Genomic DNA, 26,832 nt, shown 5'->3' on the forward strand with positions numbered 1-26,832 from the left:
CTTTGGGAGCAACCGTTACAGTTAAAACAAGCTAACTTTAATTATCACGATTTAATGGTTGGTGCATTGTAAAAATTATTTATAACAATGAGAGTACTGCGACGCCATTTTGGTCCCCTGAATGACTTGACCGCATCGAACCGACACTGTTCTACTTTCGTGAACTCAACTCAAATTACTTTTCTATTCGCCCTTACCTGATAATAAACAGTGTCCGGGGTGTTCCTGTCGGGGGTCCAAGTGACTACTCCTGGGTTGCCTTCCTCACACACGAGGGTCAGGGATCTCTGGTAAGCTCCGAAGCTGGGGTACTCATCAGCTTCAGGACCATTCTGGTCAGGGGTCCAGTTGCAGAGGCGACCCACTCCGGTGGGGATCAACTCTCCGGAGCGCGTGCGTCGTACTCCAGCATAGATTTCTATACCCTGAAATTTAAAAAAAAATCTTAAGGACTACTTGACTAACTCGTCTGTATAATTTATTCTGCTGCGGATTATAAGGTCCAAAAAAAGTTAAGGTTTTTGGCAAGAAATTCTGCACCAGACAAGAGTTTGGACGTTGGATTATTACACCGCTTCGCTTCGAAAAGCACACAAAGCTGTTTATCTTGCGCCTGGTCACTCTCCAGTTAGAAGTAAACGATTCCAACGAACCTTCTTTTCTGCGTCACTCTTATGGTGGTAACCTCCCACGGGGTCGTTGGTGATGTAGAAGGGATGGTAGCGCGCCGGCACCTCGGGGTCGGAGCCGCCTTCCACCACGAAGGTGTACTTCTTGCCGCGAACCACGGTGACCTCGGGGATCAGCAGACCGTTGATGTACCAGGATATGCCCCAGCCTACGTGACCTGACAAAAAAGAAAAATGTTGAGGTTTTATAATTTGAGGTGTACAAAGAAAAGGCAAGGCAAGCAAATGTTATATATGCAAAAATGGATGTTTTGCTCTAAACTTTGAACTGCTTAAACTACTGGATCTAGAAAGTTGACATTTTGCATGTAGCTTCTTTCTATAATTTAGACCTCCGATAAAAAAGGATTTCCAGAAATTCCATCTAAGAGAAGCTAGCGAATCTAGCTAGTGATCAAATCAGAAATGAGGAGATCCGTAGGAGAATCAGATTAACCTACATAGCTCAACGGGTTACGAAGCTGAAGTGGAATGGGCAGGGCACATAGTTTAAAAAGCCAACAGATCAAGCTGCTAGAATTGGAATGGCGTCCTCGCACCGGAAAGCGCAGTGTTAGAACACTCCGCAATAAGTGGACAGACGATATCAAAAGACTCGCAGAGAGCCACTGGGTTCAGGCGGTGTAGGACCGTGGCGTACGGAGGTCCCTGCAGGTGACCTACGCCCAGCTGTGGACCAGTCTTACCAGTGATAGCGGGGTAGCCCTGCTTCCCACCGGTGGGCCCCATCTGCGCGTAGAACACACCATCCGGAGGCTCGTAGCACTGGATGCCGGGGATGTCCCACGGCTTGACGCGGGGCGCGGGCTTCGGCGTGGGCACCGGGTTCGGTCTGATGATCGCTGCCTGCACCACACACAACAAATTTACAATACGTGAAGAATCGCGTAAAGAGATCGTTGAACTTTTACTTGGGCAGTGAGCGATTAATCGATCTATTTGTTAATATGATTGTCTCAAAGCGGCATGATTGTATAGTGCGAAATAACTTCTCCCGGAGTATGCAGTAGATATGATTTAAATTATACGATGTTATCCTTCATTGTAATCTTATGATTGAGAGAGAATTCAATATTAAAGACTCTACAATACTTTTAAGATGGTAAAATAATGATAGTGGCTTCCTATGTGTAGAGTCCGGGATTCGATCCCGGGCACGCTTCTCTAACTTTTGGAGTTAAACGTGCGTTTTGAGCTATTAAATAGCTGTTGCTTAAGTGAAGGAAAACATCTACATGCCTGAGATTTCTCCATAATATTCTCAAAAAGATGTGTGAAGTCTGCCAATACACATTTTTGCAGGTTGGTGGACTATGTCCTGCTCATTCTGAGAAGGGACACGTGCTCAGTAAAGGGCTTGTAATGAGATGATGATGGTGATGATAACCCATAGCCCCTTTAACAAGGCAGATTATAACATAAAATCACATTATTATATGAGTATAATTAACATAAGATAACAAAGGATATAAAGCAGGATCCTGAATCTTTTGATCTCGACGTATGTAAATTTTTCATTTTATTCGACATCGCGTAAAGCCAGACTCTCGTGAAATGTTCAAATTTGAATAAATCGCTAATACGAGGATGCCAGAACGCTGCAGTGCGACCTTCACATTTACATATCCACTGCTGATAAACGCCATAAATGCTCAATTTTGCTCAGAAATTTGGAAATACCAACTTTGCTGTCATTTTCAAGGGATATAACTTAATATCTTTTTGATTGAGCCAAAATATTAACAAAAGTTTATCTCGGCTCCCGAATGACTCATTTGTGGCAAAATAAATCTACGTTCATTAAATGCCTTTGAAATATGTGCTTAACGGTAACCAGCTAATATTTAACAAGGATCGGTTTTAAATAATGTAGGTATATTAATGTCAATTTAACTATGAAATTACAATAACTATTTTTGTTGTAACCAGCTAATTTGCAGCTCGTTAGACTATGATTATTACGATTATGGCAGTTGTTACACAGGCTATATTGACATAGGCTCTATCATTAACTGATAACTTCATGATTCACTTCAAGAGGAAACTAATAGTATAATAGTATCAACCAATTGTATAAATAGGTACTTATCATTAACTATTCTATCATATTAATTGCGTCAAAATATGCTAGAGATCACTTTGGACTATATTAAGGACTTTGATAAAAACTCATCCACACTTAATACTTATTATAAAAGTGAAAGTGTATCTGTCTGTCAGATTTTGGATGATAGAATTCGGCACAGAGGTAGCTCGCCGAAAATTAAAGAACAAAGAGGGAATGCAAAGAGTTCCCACAGGATTTTTAAAAACCTAAATCCACGCGGACAAAGTCGCGGGTATCATGTAACTAATTATAAATATAAATTTTGAAACACTTACATTTTCCTGGGCGGCCGGTCTGGTGGGAGTGACCCGGTGTACTTCTGGCGCTTTGTGCTCCTCTTCTTCCGGCATGGGGCAGTTCCACAGCGGTGGTCTTCCGAACTCGATGAATTTGTCGCCCTGTTCAAAGTTACAACGTGTAAGAAGTATTTTTCTGCATATTAGTCAGCCCATTCAACGAGGTAAGGCAGCCAAGCGTTTCCGTTTGCCGGGAGAACCCTTCATTTTCTACATTAAAAAAACATACAGTCGAATTGAAAACCTCCTCCTTTTTTTAAGTCGGTTAAAACCTATCAGAAGGTAGTGATAACGATTTCGTACTGATGTTTTATCATAAACAAAAGGAATAAAATGATCAGCACTTACCTTGGTAAAGTGCTGATGGTAAGACACTTCCTGCTTGGAGTTGAGGGGTCCGATCGCCCAGATGATGGGCTGCGTGGCGTTGGTGAGCACGGCCAGGTCCAGGTGGTCGGCCGCCTTCAGGGGGCGCTGGTACGTCACGATGGAGTAGCCGTTCACGAGCGCTGCGTTCAGCATGCGCACTGAGTTGGTACCTTCCTGCGAATTAACAATCACCTACAGTTTTGACTGTCCGATAACTGTTGAACACTTTAAAAGACCAACCGCCGAGTTTCTTGCTGGTTATTCTCGGTGGGAACGGCATTCCGAACTTATGGTAAATTATTTTGACGGTTAAAAAGCACTTGTAAAAGTTTACTTGAATAAAAATATGTTCTATTGTATTCTATTAGTATTTGTTTTGAAACGCCTGTTATAATAAATCGGCTATTTTTAATTGAAGGACCAATTCACCACTTAAAATACAGGCGCTATAATCTATTACAACTCCATCAGGTGCTTGTGAACGCTCATTCATACTATCCATACTAATACATATAATGTAATATATCACTTAGCATCAGGTGACCTATCTGCTCGTTTAATCGCTATTTATACCAAAAAAGACTCGACTCTACCGTTCTATTATGGTTTAGTTAGTCTCTTATTGATTTATAGCTCTTCGTCTAAATTATTATAAACAACACACAAATTAATTCAAGCAAGCTATCTCAATATGTGTAAAACATTTTCTTTTCTACTCCATAAGAAATAAGAGTTATTTTTGAATGCACATATTTCGGTACGCAATATGTTATGGGGATGTGACGGGTAGTTTGTTAAGTTTCAGATTATCGGTACGGGGGGTATTCACAGTGGTTTATCAGCTTCACACTGAAGACTTTTTGTTGGAAAACTTTGTCTTGTCGCCTTCCACCTTTTTGAACCCTGTCAATGCTGTAATTATTCATACCTATATAAAAATTATCTAACGAAGCATTTAAACAATTAAATATCACTTGCTTTAACGTTGAAAGAAAACATCGTGAGGAAACCTGCATGACTGAACTTCTCTGTAATGTTTTCAAAGGTGTGCGAAGTTTACCAAACTGACACCCAACTGCACAACAGTCAGCTGGCGATGGTGATTTGAAACTCCATAGACAAGTTATAACTGAGAAGTTGTCCTTACAATGTGAAGGAGGCCTAAACATTACGTCTCTGATAACAATCTGGGCGTAGAAATTGGATTAATGTATCATATAGTATTAGATTACGCCCGGCCTCGTCCGATAGGTCGCCGCGCAATATGGTTACCGGGTCAGAGACAACTTTATACGATTAGCATTAAAATTTCATACTTTATTATCCTTGGCATGATACAAGATTGATAGTAAATGCTTACCAACCCTGAATCGAAAACAAATGTATTGAAATTGAAACACTGGTTTTAGATACTTATTCCTAGAATACCTACTTTACTGGGTCTTATGAAATATTAAGTCTGTCTGTTCATTACTTATTCGTTTATTATTGGTCGATGCGGAATATAGGTATTTAAAACATTCTATAATAAGATAAAATATGAAATCCGGCGTAAAGAACAAACTTCTTACTCTGAGCATTACATTATAAATACACTCCCCAATTATTCCCGCAGAAAGTTCAGTGATGCATTGAGGCTTGAGAGGCTCAAATCTCTGTAACCTTTCATAATAACCCCTCACTTTGATGTGAAATACACCAAAGACTAACTAACTGTGGCTTTTATGCCTCAAAGTCAAATTTCCCGGTTCTAAAGATAGATTTTGTTCGACGATTGATTTTCGACAATATTACAGTCTAACACTGAATGATAGTCACCCCTATAGGAACTATATTTTATGATAGGAACTGATTGGCGCTATACGCGTGACGTAATACTCACTGAAGGATTATTTAGTCAAGAGAGTTTAAAAACGATCTTTGGTCAAAGTAAAGGCAAACCTACCGCAAGTCTTTCATCAGGACAAGAGCCGTGCACTCCGGCGCACTGACTCTTGGCATCCAGGTAGTAGTCCTCAGCGTAGCCCTTGAGCGTGGTCTTGTCCACCCAGCCCACCGCCACGTCGCCGCCCACCATCTGCGAGTGCTCCGGACTACCAGAGATACCGAACGACATGTATTCACCATCCTCTGTAACAAGTGAAATAATTACTTAATTTTTTATTCGTGTTTGTAATCTAAGATACACAGTAAGGCATTAAATAGAGCTTTTACGTAGCAGAATATAACTAGACTATGTTATTATGTCGCATTTCCAGATGAAAGATAGGATAGGATAGATAGATAGATAAGCCCTTCTAATTCTGAGAGAAGATCCGTACTCAGTACGATGATGACGATGAGTCAGTTTCTAGTCAGTTCATCCTTTATATAATCATACTAACCAAGTTTGGCTACCAGCTGTAGAACGATGCTGTCGCCAGCGATGGCCCAGCGCACCTCGAACGCCAGGTCGTCCTGGAGCACCTCGCAGTTCAGCTTGGACTGTAACAACAAAGTAAACTCATCTTGATACCTCTGATAAAATATGTACAGGGAATATCCTGAAAGATCCCTACCCATCTACCTATAAATACGAAAAGACTTGTCCTATAACTGATTGGTTTATCAACGCACTAGGCTGCTAAATTCTGAGCCTCTTCTCTTCTGAACTGATGCTTTCAGTTCTAATTTTAATGAAACTTTTCAAAAAGTTCTATTAATACATGTACTGTAGTAATACTTCTAATAAAAATAAAATAATAAAAATTTTCTACAGTGCAAAATTCAAATATAGAGGAAGCTAAAAATTGAACAAACCCTGATTAATTCTTCACTCCAGCCTTCAACAATCAATCAAAATATACGACCATTCTGCCAAAATGGATTTGACTAAATAATAATTAATCTTTAAGTCCAAAGTAAACTCCTTTGTGATTCAACCGTGCCACATTATATTTACTAAAGTATAAGTATTAACATAAAGTATCATGCCCAAAGTTGTATTATATTTCCTCCAACTTAACTTGGCATTGTAAAACTATCTCAGTAAGCCCTGGAGGCTAAACCCTGTCACAACCGTACCCACTTGTATTACAAATACAATACTAACTTGTAATTTATTCACAATAATATGTTGTACGGATTCACAACTTGCGCTATACTAAATGTCAAGTTGTAGAAATCTAGAAATGGAACTTTATCTACAACCTAATGCTTCAGAAGAAGAATGAAAAGAATGAATCAGAAGAGTAATGCTTCAGGATTCATGTATGTATGACGTATGTAGTATGTGAGTTTCTGTATCCCATAATAACTTCTAAATTTCTGAACAAACTTGACGTTTCGTCAATCAAAATTTTAAATAATATTTCGCGAGTTTTTGAGGCTGCAAGCATAAAATAGCAATTGATTTTGCTTATTGTATTTGGTTTGCACTTTTAAAATCATAGGCGCTATTACTCATTTAGCTTTCTAGCTTTTTTAACCCCCAACCCAAAAAGAAGGGTGTTATAAGTTTGACGCGTGTATCTGTGTATCTGTGTGTCTGTGTATCTGTCTGTGGCATCGTAGCGCCTAAACGAATGAACCGATTTTAATTTAGTTTTTTTATAGTAGTTTAATTATTTGCTGTTTAAAAGCTCTTTCAAATGCAATTTTTAAACATGACTGTGCCGTATTTTAAAAAGTATATATAAATAAGTATGTTACAAATAATCGTCATCGTCAACCGGCACACGCCCACCGCTGACACAGGTCTCTTGATGTCGTCTGCACACCGTAGTCTTCCACCGCTGCGCTTTGCGGTGCAAGGTCCCCATACTAGCACCTTTGGACCTCTACGTATATCAGTTTTTCGAACTATGTGCTCTGCCCATTCCCAGTATAGCTTCGCATCGCGCTCATCTATGTTGGCTATTCCGATTCTCCTACGGATCTTCTCATTTCTGATTCGATCATGTAAAAAAAACTCCAAGCATAGCTCTCTCCATCGTTCGTAAAAATTCCAAATACCTAATAGCATTAAACTGAATTTTATTTGAAGTCGAGTGTTAGCACTTCAAATAACTCTTAGTCTACAACTGAGGTAAGTAAAGCATCGATTTTCAGTTGTTCCAATCGCGGTGAAGTTACTAGATCACTTCCGCACTCGCTTCGCTCGTAAACATTTGACGCTGAGATGGTTAACCTGGGACACCAGTATATTGTACGACGAAATGAGTAACGATGTCTGATACACCAAGAGCTGGCGGCTGATTGCTAATTACAACTTAAACATTTACATTTATTATTGACTGGATGATGCCCTCAGCTTCGCTCGCATGGATTAAGGTTTTTTAAAAATCCCGTGGAAGTTCCCGGGGGCGCAAGCTGTCTCTATACCAGGTCTCAGAGCGTGAAAGCTAACAGTCAGACAGACACTTTTTTATATAATATAGTATGTAAATAATATGGATTATGGTCGTAAGATTATAAAAGAAGTGAATTGAAAGGCAAACTCGGATTAAGGAGCTTAAAAGTAATTAATTTCAGCGAATACAGATAAAAGCGGGGATTTAGTTCTCCATCTATTATTCCGAGAAAAGATGCAATATGCAGAGCTTTATATGCAATAAATCGGATGACATGGGCCAATAGCACGGAGAGCTTATTGCTTATAATGTTATATGGCTCGTTCGAGCGTAAGCTGCAGGTTGTAGCTATCTACCGACTACCGACTAGCAACTGGTTATTGCAGCTAATCTCTCAAAGACCTACGTTGACCGATTATTACACATCTTCTTTCCATAGATAAACAACACCAATCCCAACTACTACTCGTCAACCGCCAATAGATAGCGAATAGCGATAGATATTGTGTAAAATTGTTTTTCTGTCGCTCGGTGTATTTTAACATTGTTACTTATATTTATGAACTCAGAATTTCTTTCTCTTTCATTTGATATCCTACTCGATACAATAGCAAATCATTTTTGGAGACCCCCACTATTATGGATGTAACATCCGTCAGGTCGATTTTTTCCGTATGAGGGCGGGCGGTGCGTAGCGCATGCTGCATGTTGCACCATACAGCTCTGTCAGCTTACACCATCTTCTTGTGCTTCAACAGCTAAGTACCTACTGCGCAACAAATAATGTATTTTTGCATTAGGAATCATTTTTGCGAACAATTACGCGTAATGGCCGTCGCCGCGAGCTTCACTCTCAACAAAGCCAAGTCGTTGCCCTTCATTGTCGAGCTGAACTTGTCGGTCGCCGGACTTTTTATTGGAAGCCGTTAGTCTGTGCGATGTGGACATCTGCCAAACTCTGCCGACGGTGTGAGCAAACTTGCGGACATTGGTTTAACTTTGAAATATTGTCTCTATAATATCGTCTCTACCATTAACATTAAAATACAAAAGAATAAAATAGAATTTCTTCCTCTCGCTGGCTCACTACTGAGTCTCCTCTCTGAATGTGAAGAGTTCAGTCCGCCTCGCTGGCCAAGTCCGAATCGGCAAACTTCACACACTTTTAAGACCATCATTGGAAAACTCTCAGGTATGCAGAACTCTCACGATGTTTTTTCCTTCACCGTTCAAGCAATTGATATATTTAATTGCTTAAACACACATTATAACTAGGTAAAATAAGTTCTAGGTCCGTGCCTGGGATCAACCCCTGACTTTCCGAATAGGAGGCGAATTTTGAGTTTCGCATTAACTCGTTAAATTTTCATTGAATATTTGCAGGTTTTTATGGAGAAATCTCTCCCAAGGGATTCCCGCTGCACTGCACACAATCCTACCCGTGTGTGGTTGGGGCCTGTATGCCCAGCTAACCATGATTTCTCAAGGCTGTTCTACTATCCGTCATCCAGTGGACCCCCAGTGGTAGTCGCTCTTACTTCGTAACCATCAGCCTGTGGACGTCCACTGTTGGACATAGGCCTTTCCTAAACAGCGCCACCACACCCGATCCTCAGCCTTCCTCATCCAGCCACTTCCCGCCAGCCGCTTTATATCGCCAGTCCATCGTGCTGGAGGGCGTCCCACACTACGCTTGCTTAAACGCGGTCTCCACTCAAAGACTTTTCGGCTCCAGCGGCCATCGCCTCTACGATAGGCATGGCCAGCCGCTGCCACTTGAGCTTGCCAACAGTTTGCTAGTAGGACACCTAAGCCTTACATTAATATAATTATAATTATCGGTAATTCAGCTCATTACATGTCATTAAGATGATATGAGATATGTGTCAATAGCGCGTGTAGTGTATCTCCGGCTTGCAGCTTGTGTAATTGGCGTCGCATTACGCGCCCGGGCTGATCGATGAGCAACTGATAACGATAAGCCACAGATTGATGGTGGGCGGATAGCGCCGCTACACGCACTGTGCGGGCACCCTGCGCTCACGAAGACGACGCCCTCCCTGCCGCACTGTGGTCTTATTAGTGGGAGGTCCCAGGTTCGATTCCCGGCAAGGGTTTGGAATTTTTCTTTTCTGATCTCGTTTGGTGGGAGGTCTCGGCCGTGGCTAGTTACCACCCTACGTGCAACGCCGTGCCGCCAGGCGATTTAGTGTTCCGGCACGATGTCGTGTAGAAACCAAAGGATTATGGGTTTAATAAATACTGCCATACCCCTTCTAGGTTAGCCCGCTTCCATCTTACTGCATTACCACTTACAAGCAGGTGAGATTGCAGTCAAGGGCAAACTTGTATTGGTATAAGAAATTCTTGTTTTTTTTATTCAGATACAAGTTAGCCCTTCAGGGTCGCATACTAAAGTTCTTCGGACATGTCTCCCGGCGTGAGAGTGACTCCATTGAGCGTCTTGTGGTGCAGGGCAAGGTGGAGGGTACCAGAGGGCGAGGAAGGTCGCCTACGCGATGGACCGACCAAATTAAGTCCGCTGTGGGCGGTGCCGTGCACGAGTGTACCAGAATGTCGACCAGCAGGGAGAAGTGGCGAATGCTCGTGAGGCGTGTAACATCTGCCCCCCAAAACGTCACTTCATGATGACCACGACCACTCTGCCAAGAGTGTAACGACAAAGAAGAAGAAGATTGCATCAAGAACCTGTTGCACTTATGACTTTTGACGTGACAACGTCTTATAATTCGATACAGCCGGCTGCACGCACGAAAAAACATGACTCATGCGGCGTTACCTCGCCGCAGGCGAGGTAACGCGAGGTAACGCCGCGGTCGGCCTTTGTTGTCACGTTCAACTATCGTCAGTAAACCGACTTTACAGACAACCAATTTTTTTTTCTATAACCACGCCACACATCTAACGATGTGCATAGCCGTGCCACGCGAATATGATCATTAAGTTGCTAAACGACTTACGGCCTTTGACTGTACCTACTATAGAGACTAAATAATCGAACTATAATAGTGTCGAGTAAAGTAGTCCTGCATGAAATAACTTGCATTTGTAGCTATATTTAGCTACTATACGAGTAGGCACAGCATGTGGCAATGTTCAGGTAGTATGGGCTAAGGTAAGTGGGTAGGTAGGGGCAGTAAACCCAATGACGTGCACTGCATTTCGGTCATAGATGTTTTGCTTAGGGTGTGGTCAGTGGCATGGGGGAAGCGAAAATTTTTAGGTTGCTGACTTTTTGCGGACGATTTTCTAATGCTTGCTTTCTTTTGATTGAATTTAAAAACTGCTGTTAGAAGAGGCATATTAACTAAATTATTATTTATATTAATTCATTTTTGTTTTATGATGTGACTACTTTTATTATAGCTGAGTTACAGGCATATCATGAACTATTGCATGTTAATAGGCAAAAGGCTGTATTTACCTCTTTTTTTGTAACATCTGCACTGTTCACCCATTAAATTCGCAATAAAAGAGGTTTCAATTCAACTTTTCAATTTTGAATTTAAAATTCAAAATGTTTACAGTGCCTACGGTGCCTAACTATGAGCGCCTACGTCACAAATAGAACCTAGGCAAGGTTCTTTTTGTGACTTAGGACATAGGCAATCATTAAGAAAGGGTTTTTGGAAATTCTACCCTAAGAAGGTTAAACAGGGCATCAGTGTGAAAGTCCGTCATTTCTCCAGCTTACAATTAAGTGAATAAAATATCTGTAAAAATTGGTATTTGAGCTTTTGGGCAAAAATGAAGCAGATTGTGTTTTAGGCTTTCAGGAGTTTTGAAATTTCCACCCTTCAATAATTTTTGAAAATTCTATCCGATAGAAGCCGGGGCGAATCAGCGAGCAGCAGCTCTTGCAAATATATAAAAGAAAAAGACGGACAAACTGACTGCCTGACCTATCAATGCACAGTTCAAACTACCGGACGGATCGGGCTGTAGCATTTTTGGAAATTTTTGGAAATTCATCCCCTAAGAAGGTAAAATAGGGGTGTGAAATTTGTGTCATCCACGCAGACGAAGACTCTAAGAAAAGATTTTCAATTCCACCCGTTCAAAGCCATCAGGCTGAATACGCTCTTGCCTCTCACTTGTACGTCTTTACATCGTTCCTCCCAGAAGAGTAGGTAATACCTACTCTTGCAGGCAATTCCGATCCGTGCTATAGGTAATGAGGCTCCAGTCGTTTGCGTAAGAGCCTTATTTGCCGTACCTTCACATCGCCCTGACCCTTAACACGTTGCACATAAGAGCTACAATCCTATGAACAAAATTCAGAGGTCAAAACCGTTCAAGCTGTTTTAGTTTCTAAATAGTAATGATTTAGAGATGATTGTTGAATGGTGGTGGAAATAATGGTTCAAAATCCGCAAAGAGTAGGTAGCTACTAGCTATGCTATCGGAGTATAAATTGGCCGAGTTCGGTTACACTTGGATAAGTGGATCATGGATCTAGGAACGAATATACTAATGAAGTTATATCTATTATGCATTTGTTATAATCTCCAAACAATCTATTAACCCCACAGATTAACCACATTATGTCTGCGGCCTACAGTCTTTATAAGTCTTTATCTGGTGGGAGGCTTCGGCCGTGGCTAGTTACCAACCTACTGGCAAAGCCGTGCCGCCAAGCGAGTTAGGGTTCCGGTACGATCGCGTGTAAAAACCAAAGGAGTATGGGTTAATGAAAACTGCAATACTTCTTCCACCTTAGACTGCATCATCACTTACCACCAAGTGAGATTGCAGTCAAGGGCTAACTTGTATCTGAATACGTACTTAAATAAAAAAAGTCGGTAGGTATAAGGCAGTGAAGTTGTAGATATAAGGTAGTGGGCCAGCGCAGTATTGGGTTGATTATAATAAAGAAAAAATAGTGCTATCTAAGCATTATCTAAGGCACTACTTGGTACCTACCTACCGCTTCGATAAAAGATGGCAGATGCTAACAAGATCTGAGTTACTCTCTCCATGTCGCGCCTAAAGTATTTTTTCTTCAAAGTCCATAGGTACTTCATCTTTCTAAGATAATTTAAGATTTAATTAAGTAAGTATTTAAGTATTTTCTGCTGTAACTTTAAAGCTTTAAATCTCCCGAAGTAGACCTAAGAACGGAAAATGTGAACTCAGTGACTTCGTAAAGTATTACCTACTTAAAGTTTGAGCAATAACTTTAATTCCCGTCGTAATATTGTACCCTGGGTATTACGCGATGTTCCCCCGACCCCTGGCCCCTGTCCCCTGTCCCCTGTCCCCTGTGCCCTGTCCCCTGGGTCTCGAACAATCGTAAAAACTCTCGCCAGTGAGACTGATGCGACTCATAACGAACTTTTACTTTGGCCATTACGTTACAACGTTGGACCACCATAATATTCGGGCCACTTTTGGGACTAACAACCCTAAATATTATTATGTACGGAATACGGATAATAAAATACTTAATTATTATTATTTCGCTCTTAAAATTCTTATTTTGTTCTTAAAGTTACCAACCAAATGAAACCAACTAAACACCAACCAAACCAATACAACTGTGCAATGCCCTTCGAGACAAAAAAAAAGATTAATTTCGTATAGGTATTTAATATTTTTAAAATGATTCCGCCAGGGGGTGGTCTGTGTTCCGCCATCCAAAAACGCATTAAAGCACATTTTATGTGACAGTACGAATGTATATTTTAATGTTTTAAAGTTTAGTTGAAGCAAGGTGTTATTTCGCTTAATTAAAGTACACTACAATGCAACTTTTCTGAAAAAATTTAGTTAAGTTCTAGGACCAAATCAAAATTAGCTTAGGTATATTGATTGAAGAAACGCATTTTTTTTTAGTTCACGCAGTGAAGCTACAGAAAATAACTATTACTTAGTATGTAGCTACTTGTGTCTAACCGCAAATTGCTACACAAACCATCATTTTGTACCTACCTACCATATACTCTCGTTATAGTCATTTGCTGAAAATATAAGAAGTACCTACCCTAAACATAAGTTAAACTGCGACAGTTAAAATATGATATATGCGACTAAATTATTGGCACTGAAACCCTTTATAGCGAAAAAAAGCAATTTATTGAGGGAAATTAAAGTCGATATATTTGGCAAGCTTTATTATTTACTTTATGAGTATTCATGTAGCTTATAGTAATAAAAGTTTATATCGTATAAAAGTATAAAATATATGAACTATCAAATAAAATAAGCATCGAAACCGACAGTTAAGAAAATAACGGGTTTGAAATATAATATCAATATCGTAGAAGTAGGATAACAATAAAAATATCTTAGTTAAAGTTAAACTAAATTTTTGATACCTAAAGCTCTTTACTGGCCGAATATAAAAAGAAGTTTATTAGGTGTAGTTAATGTAAATTATATACATATAGGTACGGAGTAAAATTATCTAAAACTTCTATCACAGTTTCTAAAATTGTACGAAGTTGTATGTAAAAATCACAAAATTAAAACTTATAAAACAAAAATACATCGCTTGTATAACAGCGAGGATAACATCACAGTCGAATGAGTCAAATATTACTACTAATTGTTTAATAAAAAAAAAATACTATAAAAAATATCACAAAAATACACAATTATAAAACTATACATGAAAAATATTATGTTCTCGAAAGACATAATGATCTATGATATAATGTAAACATGAATTGTATAAAACTAAAAAGTGGCAGTGAAAGTTTAAAAAATATCACAATATTTCTAAATAAGTAAATAGGCAACAATAAAAAGTTATTTTTAAGCAAACTATTCTAATTAAGTAAATGGAAATAAGATAAAGTACTGGCTCGCTAAACAGTCTCTCGAAAAGAAGTTAGAAAATATCTTGGCAGTGAAGATAATTGGTGTTTAAGGCATAAGAATGCAGTAGGTATATCAAAGAATGGACGATAACCTTGGCAGACAAAACAACAAAAGCATTTTATCGATAAGAACCTCACGATATAAAATACGTGTTTTGTTGGAAACTTTTTGCATTGTAAATAAACCAGGTTGAATATTTTCATAATAATTCAGTATTGTGAGCGAACAATTTTGTAATTTTGTAGAACTCTACATTTATCAAATGCGAAACGACACATCATCGATAAATATTCGAAGGTAAAAAATGTATTGCACAAACATCGAAATATAATTTGAGTGGTCTCGCATCTAAAATGCAAATGTATGCAAAACACTATACATGGGATTCTTAAAAGCGTTTTATGCACTCAAGTGCAGACGCCTCAAGGCCCCGGTGAGAGGAGATATTGTAAGTATTAGAAGGGCACGCTTCACTAGTTAAGTTTGTTTATTTCCATTGGCCAATCGCATGTCGAAACGAATTATTGTTTGACCACAATCTTGAATATGAGTCTGCGAGATGAAAGGATAGGTGATTTCATAAGATCATGATTGCGCAGCATCATTGCCCAAACGTTCAACGACCGATTCAGTTCGACCCCGAACTGCCAACTAGGTCAAGGTCAACTCGTCGGTAGCTCCTCCGACTCTGTGATCCCTGTTCGTAATCGTATGGCAGCAGACGATACTGCAGCGGCACCGGTTGGTACTGAGGAGTTAGCTGCCGGTACTGCTGCAACTCCAGCTCTAACGCCCGACGTTGCTGCTCGTACAGGCGTTGTTGATACAGCAAATCTTGCGTCGACAGACTCTGATCCAGTAAATTTTGAGGCTGATATAAGTTTTGTTGGAACTGTTGGTTGTTCAAATATATTTTCGGGTTTCGCAATGCATGCTCTTGAACTTGTTGGTTTATATAATTTAGCTGCTGTTCTAACAGTTGATTTTCGTCATATACAGCCTCGTTTTGGGGTTGGGTTCCTGGAGTTTGATGATTGTATGCATGTTGATTCAGCTGTTGTTGATTTATTAATCGTTGCTCTTCTGAATTCTGGTTTTCCTCGTTTTGGGACTGGCTACTTCCTTGGTCTTTTTGGTTATAGTTTTGGCGTTTTGGAATGCTTCCTTGATTTTCGTGATTATTAACATGCTGATTCACCCGTTGTTGACTAACTAAGCGTTGTTGTTCCAAATTTTGATTTTGCTCATTCTGGGTTTGAACAGTTCCTTGATCTCGCTGATTATAATTGTCACGTTCAGTGTCCTGCTGGTCTGCGTAGCGTTGCTGTTCTACTTGTTGGTTCTGGTGGGATTGAATGCTTCCCAGAACTGATTGGCTGAACGCTTGCGACTCTACATCTTGTCGGTTTTGTTGTTGGGTAGGTTCATTATGGACCTGGAACCTTCCTTGAATTTGTAGATTGTAACCCTGGGTTTCTATCTCTCGTTGTTGGCTGGGATCAGTTTGGGTGTGAACGCCGCTTTCGAGAGGCTGGTCATAGGGTTGTCGGTCGTGTTTGGAGTGCTGCGTGGGGTCGGCGAGGAGCTGGTGCTGCGGCGGGGCGGCGCTGTCGGCGCGGCGGTGCTGCGCGTGCGCCGCGGGGCGCTCCAGCGTGGCCGGGGGGCCGGGCCGCAGGTGAGGACGGTAGGTGGTGGCGTCGAGGTGCGCGAGGGGCTTGCGGGGGCGGGAGGGGGCTCGGGCTGGTGTCGCCTCGCCCACCAGCGCCTGGTTGCGGCTCTGCAACAGGAAACCCTGCTCAGTCCCGAGCGACAAGGATGGGTGATGGAAATGAATGTGATGTTTTGGGTGATATCTTTGGATGATAAAACTGCGATTCAATATTTATTTATGGCATATTATTGTAAATTGTACATTTGAAAAGAGCAACCGCCGAGTTTCTTGCTGGTTCTTCTCGGTAGGAACATCATTCCGAACCAGTGGTAGATTGTTTTGACGATTCAAAAGCACTTGTAAAAGTTTAATTGAATAAAAATAATTTGAATTTGAATTTGAATTTGAATAAATAAAATAAATAGTTGAGTTTTGCGCACTGATTAAACATTTTTTTTATAAAATGACGGTCTCTAAAGCTTTTGTATATTTTTGAACTTATCTTTAAAAAAATTAACTCAAGGCTCTGACTTACTATTCAGTTCAGTGCTCAACATTATGTTCCGCCCTTATCCTGGGCTCACAAAAATTACCCTCAAGCTAACGCATCCTGACTTTTACAACCGTCTTCAAATTCACGTTTCTATGCTTTTGCGTGGTTTTGAACGGCGTGATAACGTTGAGGTACCGAAACCTTGCATTTTATAAACCTCCAAGAAGGAAACGTTAAATATATTTTCAGTAAAGAAATTATTCAAGAAAATATTATAAAACAATGTTCTGTTGTTGAGTTGGTCCTATTTAAAATATATAAAAATTGTTTCAGTTTATGAGTACTTTTGATAAGCCTAACCGGCCAAGGGCGAGTTAGACTCGTGCACCGAGGGTTCCGTTCTAAGTAACAATTATTTTGTTAACGAACTCCAAAACTAATTTTGTTTGTAGAGGTTTTTGACTTGAAGTTAGGCAAGTAAGTAACTGTAATTTTAGCTTGTAGCCTCAGCTCGCGATTCAACTTATGACAGAGAGAAGTCAGCTTAAAAATAAATGAGATTAGGACATTTGTGTCAAATCTCAGAAGCTCTTCGATCTACCGAGTTGCTTCTGAAGAAAGGTCAAGAAAGGTCGCGTATGTGTAACTGTTCGCACTTGCGATAAGGTGGTCACGACTATCGAAGTGAACGGATGCTACACGCAATGTTTGTCGGCTAAGTGTTAGCTGCTGTGTCGCTGAGCGAAAGGTGTTGTTTCGGCTGTTGGGCAATTATGTTATTACATTTGGAGGTTGTTACGCTATTGAGAATGTACAGAGACGATGTGTTTCTGTAATAATTTATTTAATAGTGCCTTGTGGTAAGTACTTATTTATTAATCACTAGATGATGCCCGCGACTTCGTCCGCGTAGATTTAGTTTTTTTAATCCCGTGGGTACTCTTTGATTTTCCGGGATAAAATTAGTCTGTGTATAATCTGTCTCCATTCCAAAGATATTGAAATGAAAAAAGATTTTAGAATTTCATTTGTACATTTGCCAGATAACATAATATTTTAACCCCCGATCCAAAAAGAGAGGTATTATAAGTTTGACGTGAGTATCCTGTGTATCTGTCTGTAGCATCGTAGCTCCTAAACTAATGAACCGATTTTTATTTAGTTTTTTGCTTGAAAGGTGGCTTGATCGAGAGTCTTCTTAGCTATAATTCAAGAAAATCGGTTCAGCTGTTTGAAAGTTATTAGCTCTTTTCTAGTTACTGTAACCTTCACTCATCGGGGGTGTTATAAATTTTTAATTTACATTTGTTATAATTAATTTGCGAGTTTCCCCAGCGTTGGCATACAAGCCGTTTGTATTGTTCGTGCTGCGCTGTTCGGACTCGGAGGAGCATTTTTATAACGATCTCATGCGTCGGCAAACATTCAGCCGCGCCGTTTGTTGGCGGTTGGATCTAGTCCAACCACCCCCCACCCCTGCTGCCCCACATCCCCACCCCTGCGCCTGCAGTAAACGCGATTTAATTAAATCTACCACTGATATAAGATCATAAATTCTAAAAAAAATATTTTTAAATTTAATTGTAGTATCAAAAATAACTGTAGGTAGCCATATGTAAATTATCGAGTGTATATTTATAGGTAGGTAGGTACGCATATCTTGTTCACGTGTGGGAACCGCTCTGAAAAATAATTCAATTTCTAATTCAATATTTAGGTTTGGGTCTTACACCAAATACCAAATTTTCAGGTTTCATTTTGTCTACGAGCTAGAGACCTGTGACACGCGGACAGACAAACAACAGAGTGATATTAATAGGGCTCCGATACTAACCTTTGGTTACGGAAGCCTAAATATCAATGTATACGTAATCTTGCCAGTATTATCAGTAAGTACTATATCAACGAGCCCCGCTGTCGCGCTGCACTCGGAGCGGTGACCTCTAACGACCTATCCTTTGAAAAAAATGTTCTGCTCACTTCAATGAACCTTTATATGCCAGTGCTCTTACTGAGAACCCAGCATTTATTCTATTTCTATTTTATTTCATTTTAACCTAGTTACCTACCTATCACTATGTACAGTCAAAGGCCGTAAGTCGTTTAGCACCTTAATGATCAAATTCGCGTTGCACGATTATGCACATGCGTTAGGTGTGTGTTTAACCGATTTAGATGAAAGGTACAGAGTTAGTTTACATCCCGGGGAAGGACATAGGCTACTTTTTATCGCGGAAAAGAAGAGTTTCCACGGGATTTTTGAAAACTTTTAAATCCACGCGGACGCGGGCGGACTTTATCTAATTCCAAATGAAATCAAGATCAGAGAAAAATAGACTAGCACTTGGCTGCAATCACACCAGCTAGCAAGTGATGATGCAGCCTAAGATGAACCGCGCTTGCCTAGAAAAGTGATCTCCAAGCGAGGAACCTTAACACAGTTTAATAACAAGTTATTTAAATGTTGAAAGATTCCCAACAAATAAAATAAGCGCTCATTGTATTTAATCACAGGTGTTAAGTCATTCGATATAAAATATAAATGGTAATAATAAGGTATCGAATAATAATGTTTTATTAATAAATAATTCACAGTGTTAATTAATAAATGCTCACATGAACTGATGTATGGCCGGCCGTGTGCTAGATAACTGATTAATGCTTACCAATAGCTTGTGCTGACGCGACCCATTAATATAGGCGTTGATCAGTTTCATAAAATAATACGCTGTACTGAGGTCAGAATTATTTGATTTTTAGGGTATTCGAAATGCCTGATAACCTAGTGGCTAACACGTCCGTCTCCTATTCGGGAGGTCGGCGGTTCGATCCCGGGCACGCACATCTAACTTTTCGCGAATATCACTTGCTTACTTGCTTCAACAGTGAAGGAAAACATCGCGCGGAAAGCTTGTTTGAGAGTTCCCTATAATGTTCCCAAAGGTGTGTGAAGTCTGCCAATCTGCACTTGGCGAGCGTGGTGGACTACGACCGAATCTTTATCATTCTAAGCGGAGACCCGTGCTCAATGCTCAGCCAGCAATAAGGTTATGATTGTGGTTGGCATTAATTTGTAGCGATGGGTACCTACTTAGTTTTTTTTTTTTCAGATACTTACAAGTTAGCTCTTGACTACAATCTCACCTAGTGATAAGTGATTATGCAATCTAAGATGGAAGCGGACTAACCTGGAAGGGGTACGACAATTTTTCATTAAACTCATTTCATCGTACCGGAACGTTAAATCGCTTGGCGGCACGGCTTTGCCAGTACGGTGGTAACTAGTCACGGCCGAAGACCCTAATTATAAAATATCAAACTCCTGCCGGGAATGGAACCCGGGACCTCCCACTAATATGAGCACAGCGCTTACCACTGCACCAGCGTGGTTCAGAAAATGTGAGTGCAACGGTGGCGGGATATCACGGTTACTCGCTCCACTGCCCACTGCCACCACTGCGATATGCTGATTGCTACTCAACCGATCTCTGTACTGATCTACAAGTTGCTACCACCGGCAGACCTCAATTGTATAGTAATCTTAGATAAATAGTACATCTATAACAATCTATGTATAATCTATGTCTGTCCAAATATTTATTTAAATCTCTAAATCTTAGAACAACATCGTTGCAAAGCTAAACTTAGCTTTACCTATTTTTCCCTAACTTGGCGGTTTTCATAAAAAATGCCATTTTAGCGGATTTTGGAATAAATACTTGTTGTTTATATTGGATATCATAAAATAGGTAGTACTTATGTTGAAACTTTTTGAATAATAAACCTATGATTTTAAAATTATATGTAAGTAGATATGTAAACGCGATAGTTTATCTAAATTGTGTTGTTGCAACACACTATCATAATATAGTATCAAAAGTGACATTTAACGTAAGTACCTAAGTACTTTCTACCAGTCTAAATGAATGTTACGCGACTTTGTGTAGGTAGCTATAGATACGTCTAAAATGTTTCGTTTGCTCAATCTTTTCGCAATAATCACCATTATCTGGTCATATACTAGCTAACCCATCCCAGTTTTGCTTGAGTAGCAATTTCGAAAATCGGTGAGAGGATGTACCTAATTTCAAAAATCCTGAAATAGTTATTTCTCAATTTTTTCCCGAAAGCCCAAATACCTATTTTCATAGATAGATACAACTGGAAAAATGACCGAGTTTCATTGAAACAATCATTTTCTATTAAACCTCCTTTGGAATGAAATTTCTTAAAATCCTGAAACACGTATTTCTTCGTTTTTAATCAAAAGCCCCAAAAACAATCTTCATAGATACAACTTGAAAAATGATGGACTTTCATACACATTTTCATCTCCTATTCCGCTTTAGGCGTGGAGTTTCCAAAAACTATTTTTTAGTAGACACCTACGTTATAAAAGGATCCTATTTACTGTTCAAATTTCAAGTTTCTAACCGCAGCAGTTTAGGCTGTGCGTTGATAGATCTGTCAGTCAGAACTTTTTAAATATCCCAAGATTCTCTACAATTCTATTATTAGGTATGATTTTCATAAGAAAATCCCTGCAGTTATTTGAAAGAACACGACCCTCAGAAATGAGGCAGGTATACGACGCAGTAAGAGTATACCGAGAACAAGAGGTCATCAGTCATTACAATACAAAAGTAATGGTAGGTACACACCTGCGGAGAAACGCCGAGCATCTTGAGGCTGGGCGGGACGTTCGCGAGCGCGGCGCGCGGGAGCACCACGTGGCCGAAGTTGACGGTGAAGGCCTCGCACCACACCGCGAAGTGCCCGATGTCGAACACTGTCAGCTCCTGGAGGAAACGAACCATCATCATCATCATCATCAACCGACAGACGTCCACGGCTGGACAAAGGTCTCTTGTAGGGACTTCCACATGCCACCGTCTTGTACCGCTTTGCGACTCTTGGAGTAAGGAAATCCCTTCAAGAGATAAGTATATATCCCTCCGGCGATGTTCCCACTGGATTTCTTTCAAGTTTTATTCAAGGTGCGGATCAGCAAATTCCTGAAAGTCCGGCAACGCATTGGTGGTGCCTCTCGTGTTGCAAAATATGTTGATGGATGGCAGTAGTTACTTTACATCAGATGACCCGCATGCTTCTTTGTACACTATTTTTGTTTTAAAAACATCCCAAAATCCTTCTGATGAAACCACGTACAAGTCGTATACTGTACAAAATTATTACAGAATAAAAGTTGGGTGTACACTCACTCCAGGCAGCGTCAGTACGATGGTCTTCCTGTCATACTTCCGCAGCGGGGTCTCCTTGCCGTTCTCGTCAGGGATGCGGATGCCCTGGGGGGAAGGCTTGTCTCCTCGCCCCACCCAGAACTTGGCATCTGGGATCAAACAGAAGTACATTACAATAAGTGTGACTTAACTATATTCATTGCTATATTAGAGCGCTCACTCAGGCCGTGCCATAATAGACTTAGACTTACCTACTTAAGTCACGAGTAGGTACGGTTTATATGTAACTTAAATCTAGTAACACAAATCCGTGACCTATAAGTAGTCCCTTTTTATACTTAAAAATAGAATACGACTTAAAGATAGAGTCACGGATGTAATCCATACTTCCATACTAAAATTTATAAATGCGGAAGTGTGTCTGTCTGTCTGTCTTCCAAACGTTTAGCTGCTTAACCGATTTTGGCAAAACTAGGGACAAAAATACAGGAACCGCCTATCATACATCTACTGGACCTAATAGTGGAAAACTTAGAAAAATGACGTATTTGAAAATGTTATTTTAGATTTCATACTTTGATTTTACAATTAGTTACCTCAGTGCGGAGAGGGCTGATATAATATTATAGCGTCACTTAAGGTTGCGTAAGAGTTAACAAATATTGGCATAATTATTTTACGCACAGTTAACGTTAACTTGAAAAGTCATTAATGGCTCTGTCAATATATACCTTCTTAATACGAGTATATTAAACGAGTAGTTAGAGATAAATTTTCTTTGCTTTAAGAAAGTAACTCTTCAAACATAGTTCCTATACATGACGCCCCTTAAACTAACTGCCAACTTAAAAAGATTCACTTCAAGAAAAACTGGAGCGTTTCAAAGCAACGTCAGCGAATTGCAGCACCCTTCAAACATGTCTGAGTCTAGCTGCCTGCAATTGATTTATGTTAGCTCCGACCTCCAGGAAATATTAACCCAAATGCTGCTTCAGGGCCGGATCCAGGCACACATTCAGGAAAATTACAATTTCACTTAGTTTTAAAAAATATTGACGTTGTTGTGTAAAACATGTGAGTAGATCTAATACGTTGATAATAAAATTCAAACCTTAAAAGATCTGATTGAATAGTTTGGGATCACAAAATTTTAAAATATGTGCCTACCAGAATATATTATTCTGAATATATATAATATTACGCACGCTTTCTACAACCGTTTTTTGTTGTTTTACCATAAAACTGTACAGTAGATAGGCAAAAGGATGAGACATATTTTGACTTCACTATTTACCGATATAATATATCTCTGACTGTAACAATGGCTATTCTATTCCCTTGACAGCCTCTCGCACTGCAAAGGGTCACTGGTAGAGATCTCTTATAGAGATAAGTGCTTCCCTGTCCACTTTTTCTTTCTTTTTCTCTTTATTGTTACAACTTTCTGGTACAAATTAAAAAATAAATAAATGTAATTAAATGATTGCAAAGCCAATTGCTTCCATATAGGTGAGTTTCATGTAAGCGTCAAATATCTTAACGTCCCCTTTTATCAACATTTTATAAAACCCTCGTGAGCTAATACCCTAGCTGCACCCCTGTCCCGATCGAACCGGTAAAGTGATCGGTTATCGTGCTCATACCCGGCTATAATGGAGCTAGATCTCAGCCGATAGATGTACCCCGCCAGCCGGCAGGAGGCAATCCTACCACTTACTGTATACATATAAATATTCTGTAGTAGACACTGAACTCTACTAACACGAATATCTACGCTGGATCTACGATTGCCGACCTGATTTTGAAGAAGCTTGATTTTCGTTTTCAGCGCTGACAGCAGCAGTGAGCGTCAAGTGAGCGTACTCGGAACTAAATGTCAGTAATGAGACAGCTGTCAAAACAGTTTAAATATAAAGACCATTTGACAAGTGTCAATTTTGATTCCCGCGACTCGATGGCGGTAGAATGACAGCTACAATGTCGCAAGCACAATCACCTCCGATTGGTTGACGGTCGCTCACTATTGGCTACAATGCATTGTTGCAACAAGACTAGCATAAATTTAGCCAATAACAACGATTGCGATTGTAATAATGATTGATGCAGTTTTTCTGCAATCGAGCAGCCGGTACGCTCGGTGAGACGCTTGTATATCGGCACAGAAATAACTGTCATTTCGTGTGGCACACATCTCCAACCTTGTACTTGTATAATATTATCTACTTTCAGTGATCGTAGATTATATTATAAAGCTCTGGCAGCTCAGCTATCGTGACATGAGGCCACTCAAGCTTACGAGTAGATAAGAGCGTGTTTCAAGGTGTTCTACATTTGCTAGATAATAGACCTCTGGTGGGTAGGTACAGTTGTAGTACGTGTACCCGTAAATCGTAATTAAGTTAGTGTTACGGCCCCGATGCATGGACTGATAAATATTTCTCAGATGTGTAAAATTGTTAACAATGAGGGAAAACATCGTGCATAAATCGATATGCCAGAGAGTGCCAGTTAGCGGTGCCAGTGTGGTGGACTATAACCTAATCCTACACTCATCCTGAAAGGGTCATGGGTTGATCATTATAATAGATGTTTCAATGATTCAAGATAAGTATTTTGACACGAGTATGTATAGATGTTGTTACCAGGAGCCTCTCCATCGTAGGAGAAGTTGGGCACGAGCAGCGTCTGCGCGTCCACCACCACGATGGGGTCGGAGGACACGCCGTGCACGCCGCGCAGCGCGCCGACCTTGGCCGGCTTGGGGAACTCCAGGCTGCGCGGGATCTCCACCGAGCCGAAGTTGATCTGGGAACGACAAACAGACATTGTACAAGCAGCCTCTAGTCTACATGAGCGGTGTAGGTCCCGTTGTCCCCGTTAGCCGTGCCCCAGTTAACGGGGACAGCGGGAATTGAGTAAAATTATTGAAAATCAATCCCGTTGTCCCTGGTGGATGAGAATTTTTTTTTAACCAAGTCATTTTACAATTGTGCCGGGGACCCTGAAGTAAATTTAAAATCGGCATTCCGAACCACTGGTAGATTATTTTGACGATTCAAAAGCACTTGTAAAAAGTTTATTTGAATAAAAATCTATTCTATTCTATTCTATTGTAAGCCTGTGTCTCAGGTGATCATGATATTATACAGGTTGGCGGGAAGTGATTGGATAAGGATTCACCTAGCATTTATTATGTAACGTCTAAATACGTCCGCGTGGATTTAGGTTTTTAAAATACCCGTGGAAACTCTTGGATTTTCTGGGATAAAAAGCTGTCTGTGTCAGTTTCTAGGATGCAAGCTACCTTTGTACTAAATTGCATATAAATCGGTTAAACGGATGGACCTTTAAGAATCCAGTGGGAACTCTTTGATTTTCCGGGATGAGAAGTAGCTTATGTCCTTCCCCGGGATGTAAGCTAACTCGGTACCTTTCATTAAAATTGGTTAAACTGTTGGGCCGTGAAAATCTAGCAGACAGACAGAAAGACACTTTCGCATTTATAATATTAAGTATGGATAAAAGCAGTATTATTGTAATTGTAACCACGATGTTTGATCAAGACAAGCATTTTTGACTCTTGCATTCCATAGACGAGTTACATTTATAGGAAATAGTCGTATGAAAAGCCCCTAATACAAAGAGCTCGCCAGACAAACCCGATGTCCGATAACCGCGACGTCTGCAGCTCGAATTGTCGGGAAGTTATCTGGTGATTGGTTTTGAAATTGAACATAGATCTTTGAGGAAGATTTTATGGCTCAACCTACATTCCTAAATTGCCTTATTGAACCCCATTACGTTTTCTGGCAATAAAAGAACGTGGATTTAAATTGCATCGTGGTTTACGGAGGACTGCAATATATGTATGTCTAGATAATAGAGTATTCAGAATAGGATCATTAATTCTAGAGATTACTCCCTACATCCACACTTACAAACTTTAGATAAGTAGTAGGTATCTCTTTATGATAAATAGGCTTAGTGCGGAAAAATAAAGTAGACAGGCCGCATAGATTATGACTGTAGATAATACAGACAAAGTATAGAAATGGATTCAAAGTTTGGAGTTTAAAGTCATCGCGTCGTAACTAGGTATTCAGTTAACATAAGCTGCTCAGCTCGCAACCCGCCCGCGCGAGCCCGGCGCCGGGGGATCAACACAAACAATGGCGGCCGCACACACGTCATAGCTGATAGCCGCTTCAATGCCATACTTTGCCGCTGGTTAAGCTTCATCCTCGTTCATCAGCCATAATAGTATGGAGTTCAAGACGACCGCCTGCTATCGAGAGGTCGGGCCTTCGATCCCGGACGTTGACTTTTTACGGCGTCAAAAATTACTTACCACTTGTTTTAACGGTGAAGGAAAACATCATACGGAAACAGGCATTCTTGAGAATTCCGCAAGAATTTCGAGATCCGCATTGGACCATTGTGGCAGACTATGGCCCAAGCCATTCTCATGAGAGGTGACCCGTGCTCAGTAGTGGGCCAACAATAGGTTGATCATGATGAAGTAGGAATCGCGATGAAAAGTTTGCAAAGTTCTTTAGTACTTATAGGAACAAAAAGCAAAAACATAGGAATTTCAATGTGCATGAAGGCTTGCTCGTATCGAGGGAGGGAGTTTCGGAATAACTTACTCAATAGCTTACTGCTCGAGTTTGCCGCAAAGTTCCCCAGGGAGCGGTGACGCAATACAAACCCAGCAGTCGTACTGTGTGCATTGCTAACTGTCGTATAGTCAGTAGAATAGAGAAAAATTGTTTTATTTTAATTCAAATTGACTTTTAAAAGTACTTTTAAATTGTCAAATGTAGGTACCTATCTGGTTTGAAATGATATTTCA

At 40.2% G+C, this 26,832-nt stretch overlaps 1 protein-coding gene across 4 annotated transcripts in view; it reads right to left on the reverse strand.

The window, feature by feature from the left end:
- The window catches only part of LOC123877493 (protein Skeletor, isoforms B/C), a 64,729-nt gene that overhangs the window by 3,447 nt on the left and 34,450 nt on the right, over positions 1-26,832 (reverse strand). For 3 of the 4 annotated variants that reach the window (XM_045924289.1, XM_045924291.1, XM_045924290.1), the window contains exons 4-13: positions 24,623-24,785; positions 22,002-22,129; positions 21,441-21,578; positions 5,846-5,945; positions 5,407-5,591; positions 3,441-3,635; positions 3,072-3,194; positions 1,376-1,535; positions 654-847; positions 198-425 (exon numbers count right to left, since the gene is read on the reverse strand). In XM_045924289.1, coding sequence (XP_045780245.1) covers positions 198-425; positions 654-847; positions 1,376-1,535; positions 3,072-3,194; positions 3,441-3,635; positions 5,407-5,591; positions 5,846-5,945; positions 21,441-21,578; positions 22,002-22,129; positions 24,623-24,785 — 1,614 coding nt within the window. Of the gene's footprint in view, positions 1-197; positions 426-653; positions 848-1,375; positions 1,536-3,071; positions 3,195-3,440; positions 3,636-5,406; positions 5,592-5,845; positions 5,946-15,062; positions 16,413-21,440; positions 21,579-22,001; positions 22,130-24,622; positions 24,786-26,832 lie in introns of those variants that run through there. The other variant, XM_045924292.1, reaches the window with a different exon arrangement.

Source organism: Maniola jurtina, chromosome 24 (genome assembly GCF_905333055.1).
Source record: "Maniola jurtina chromosome 24, ilManJurt1.1, whole genome shotgun sequence".
Taxonomy (NCBI): Eukaryota; Metazoa; Arthropoda; class Insecta; order Lepidoptera; family Nymphalidae; genus Maniola; species Maniola jurtina.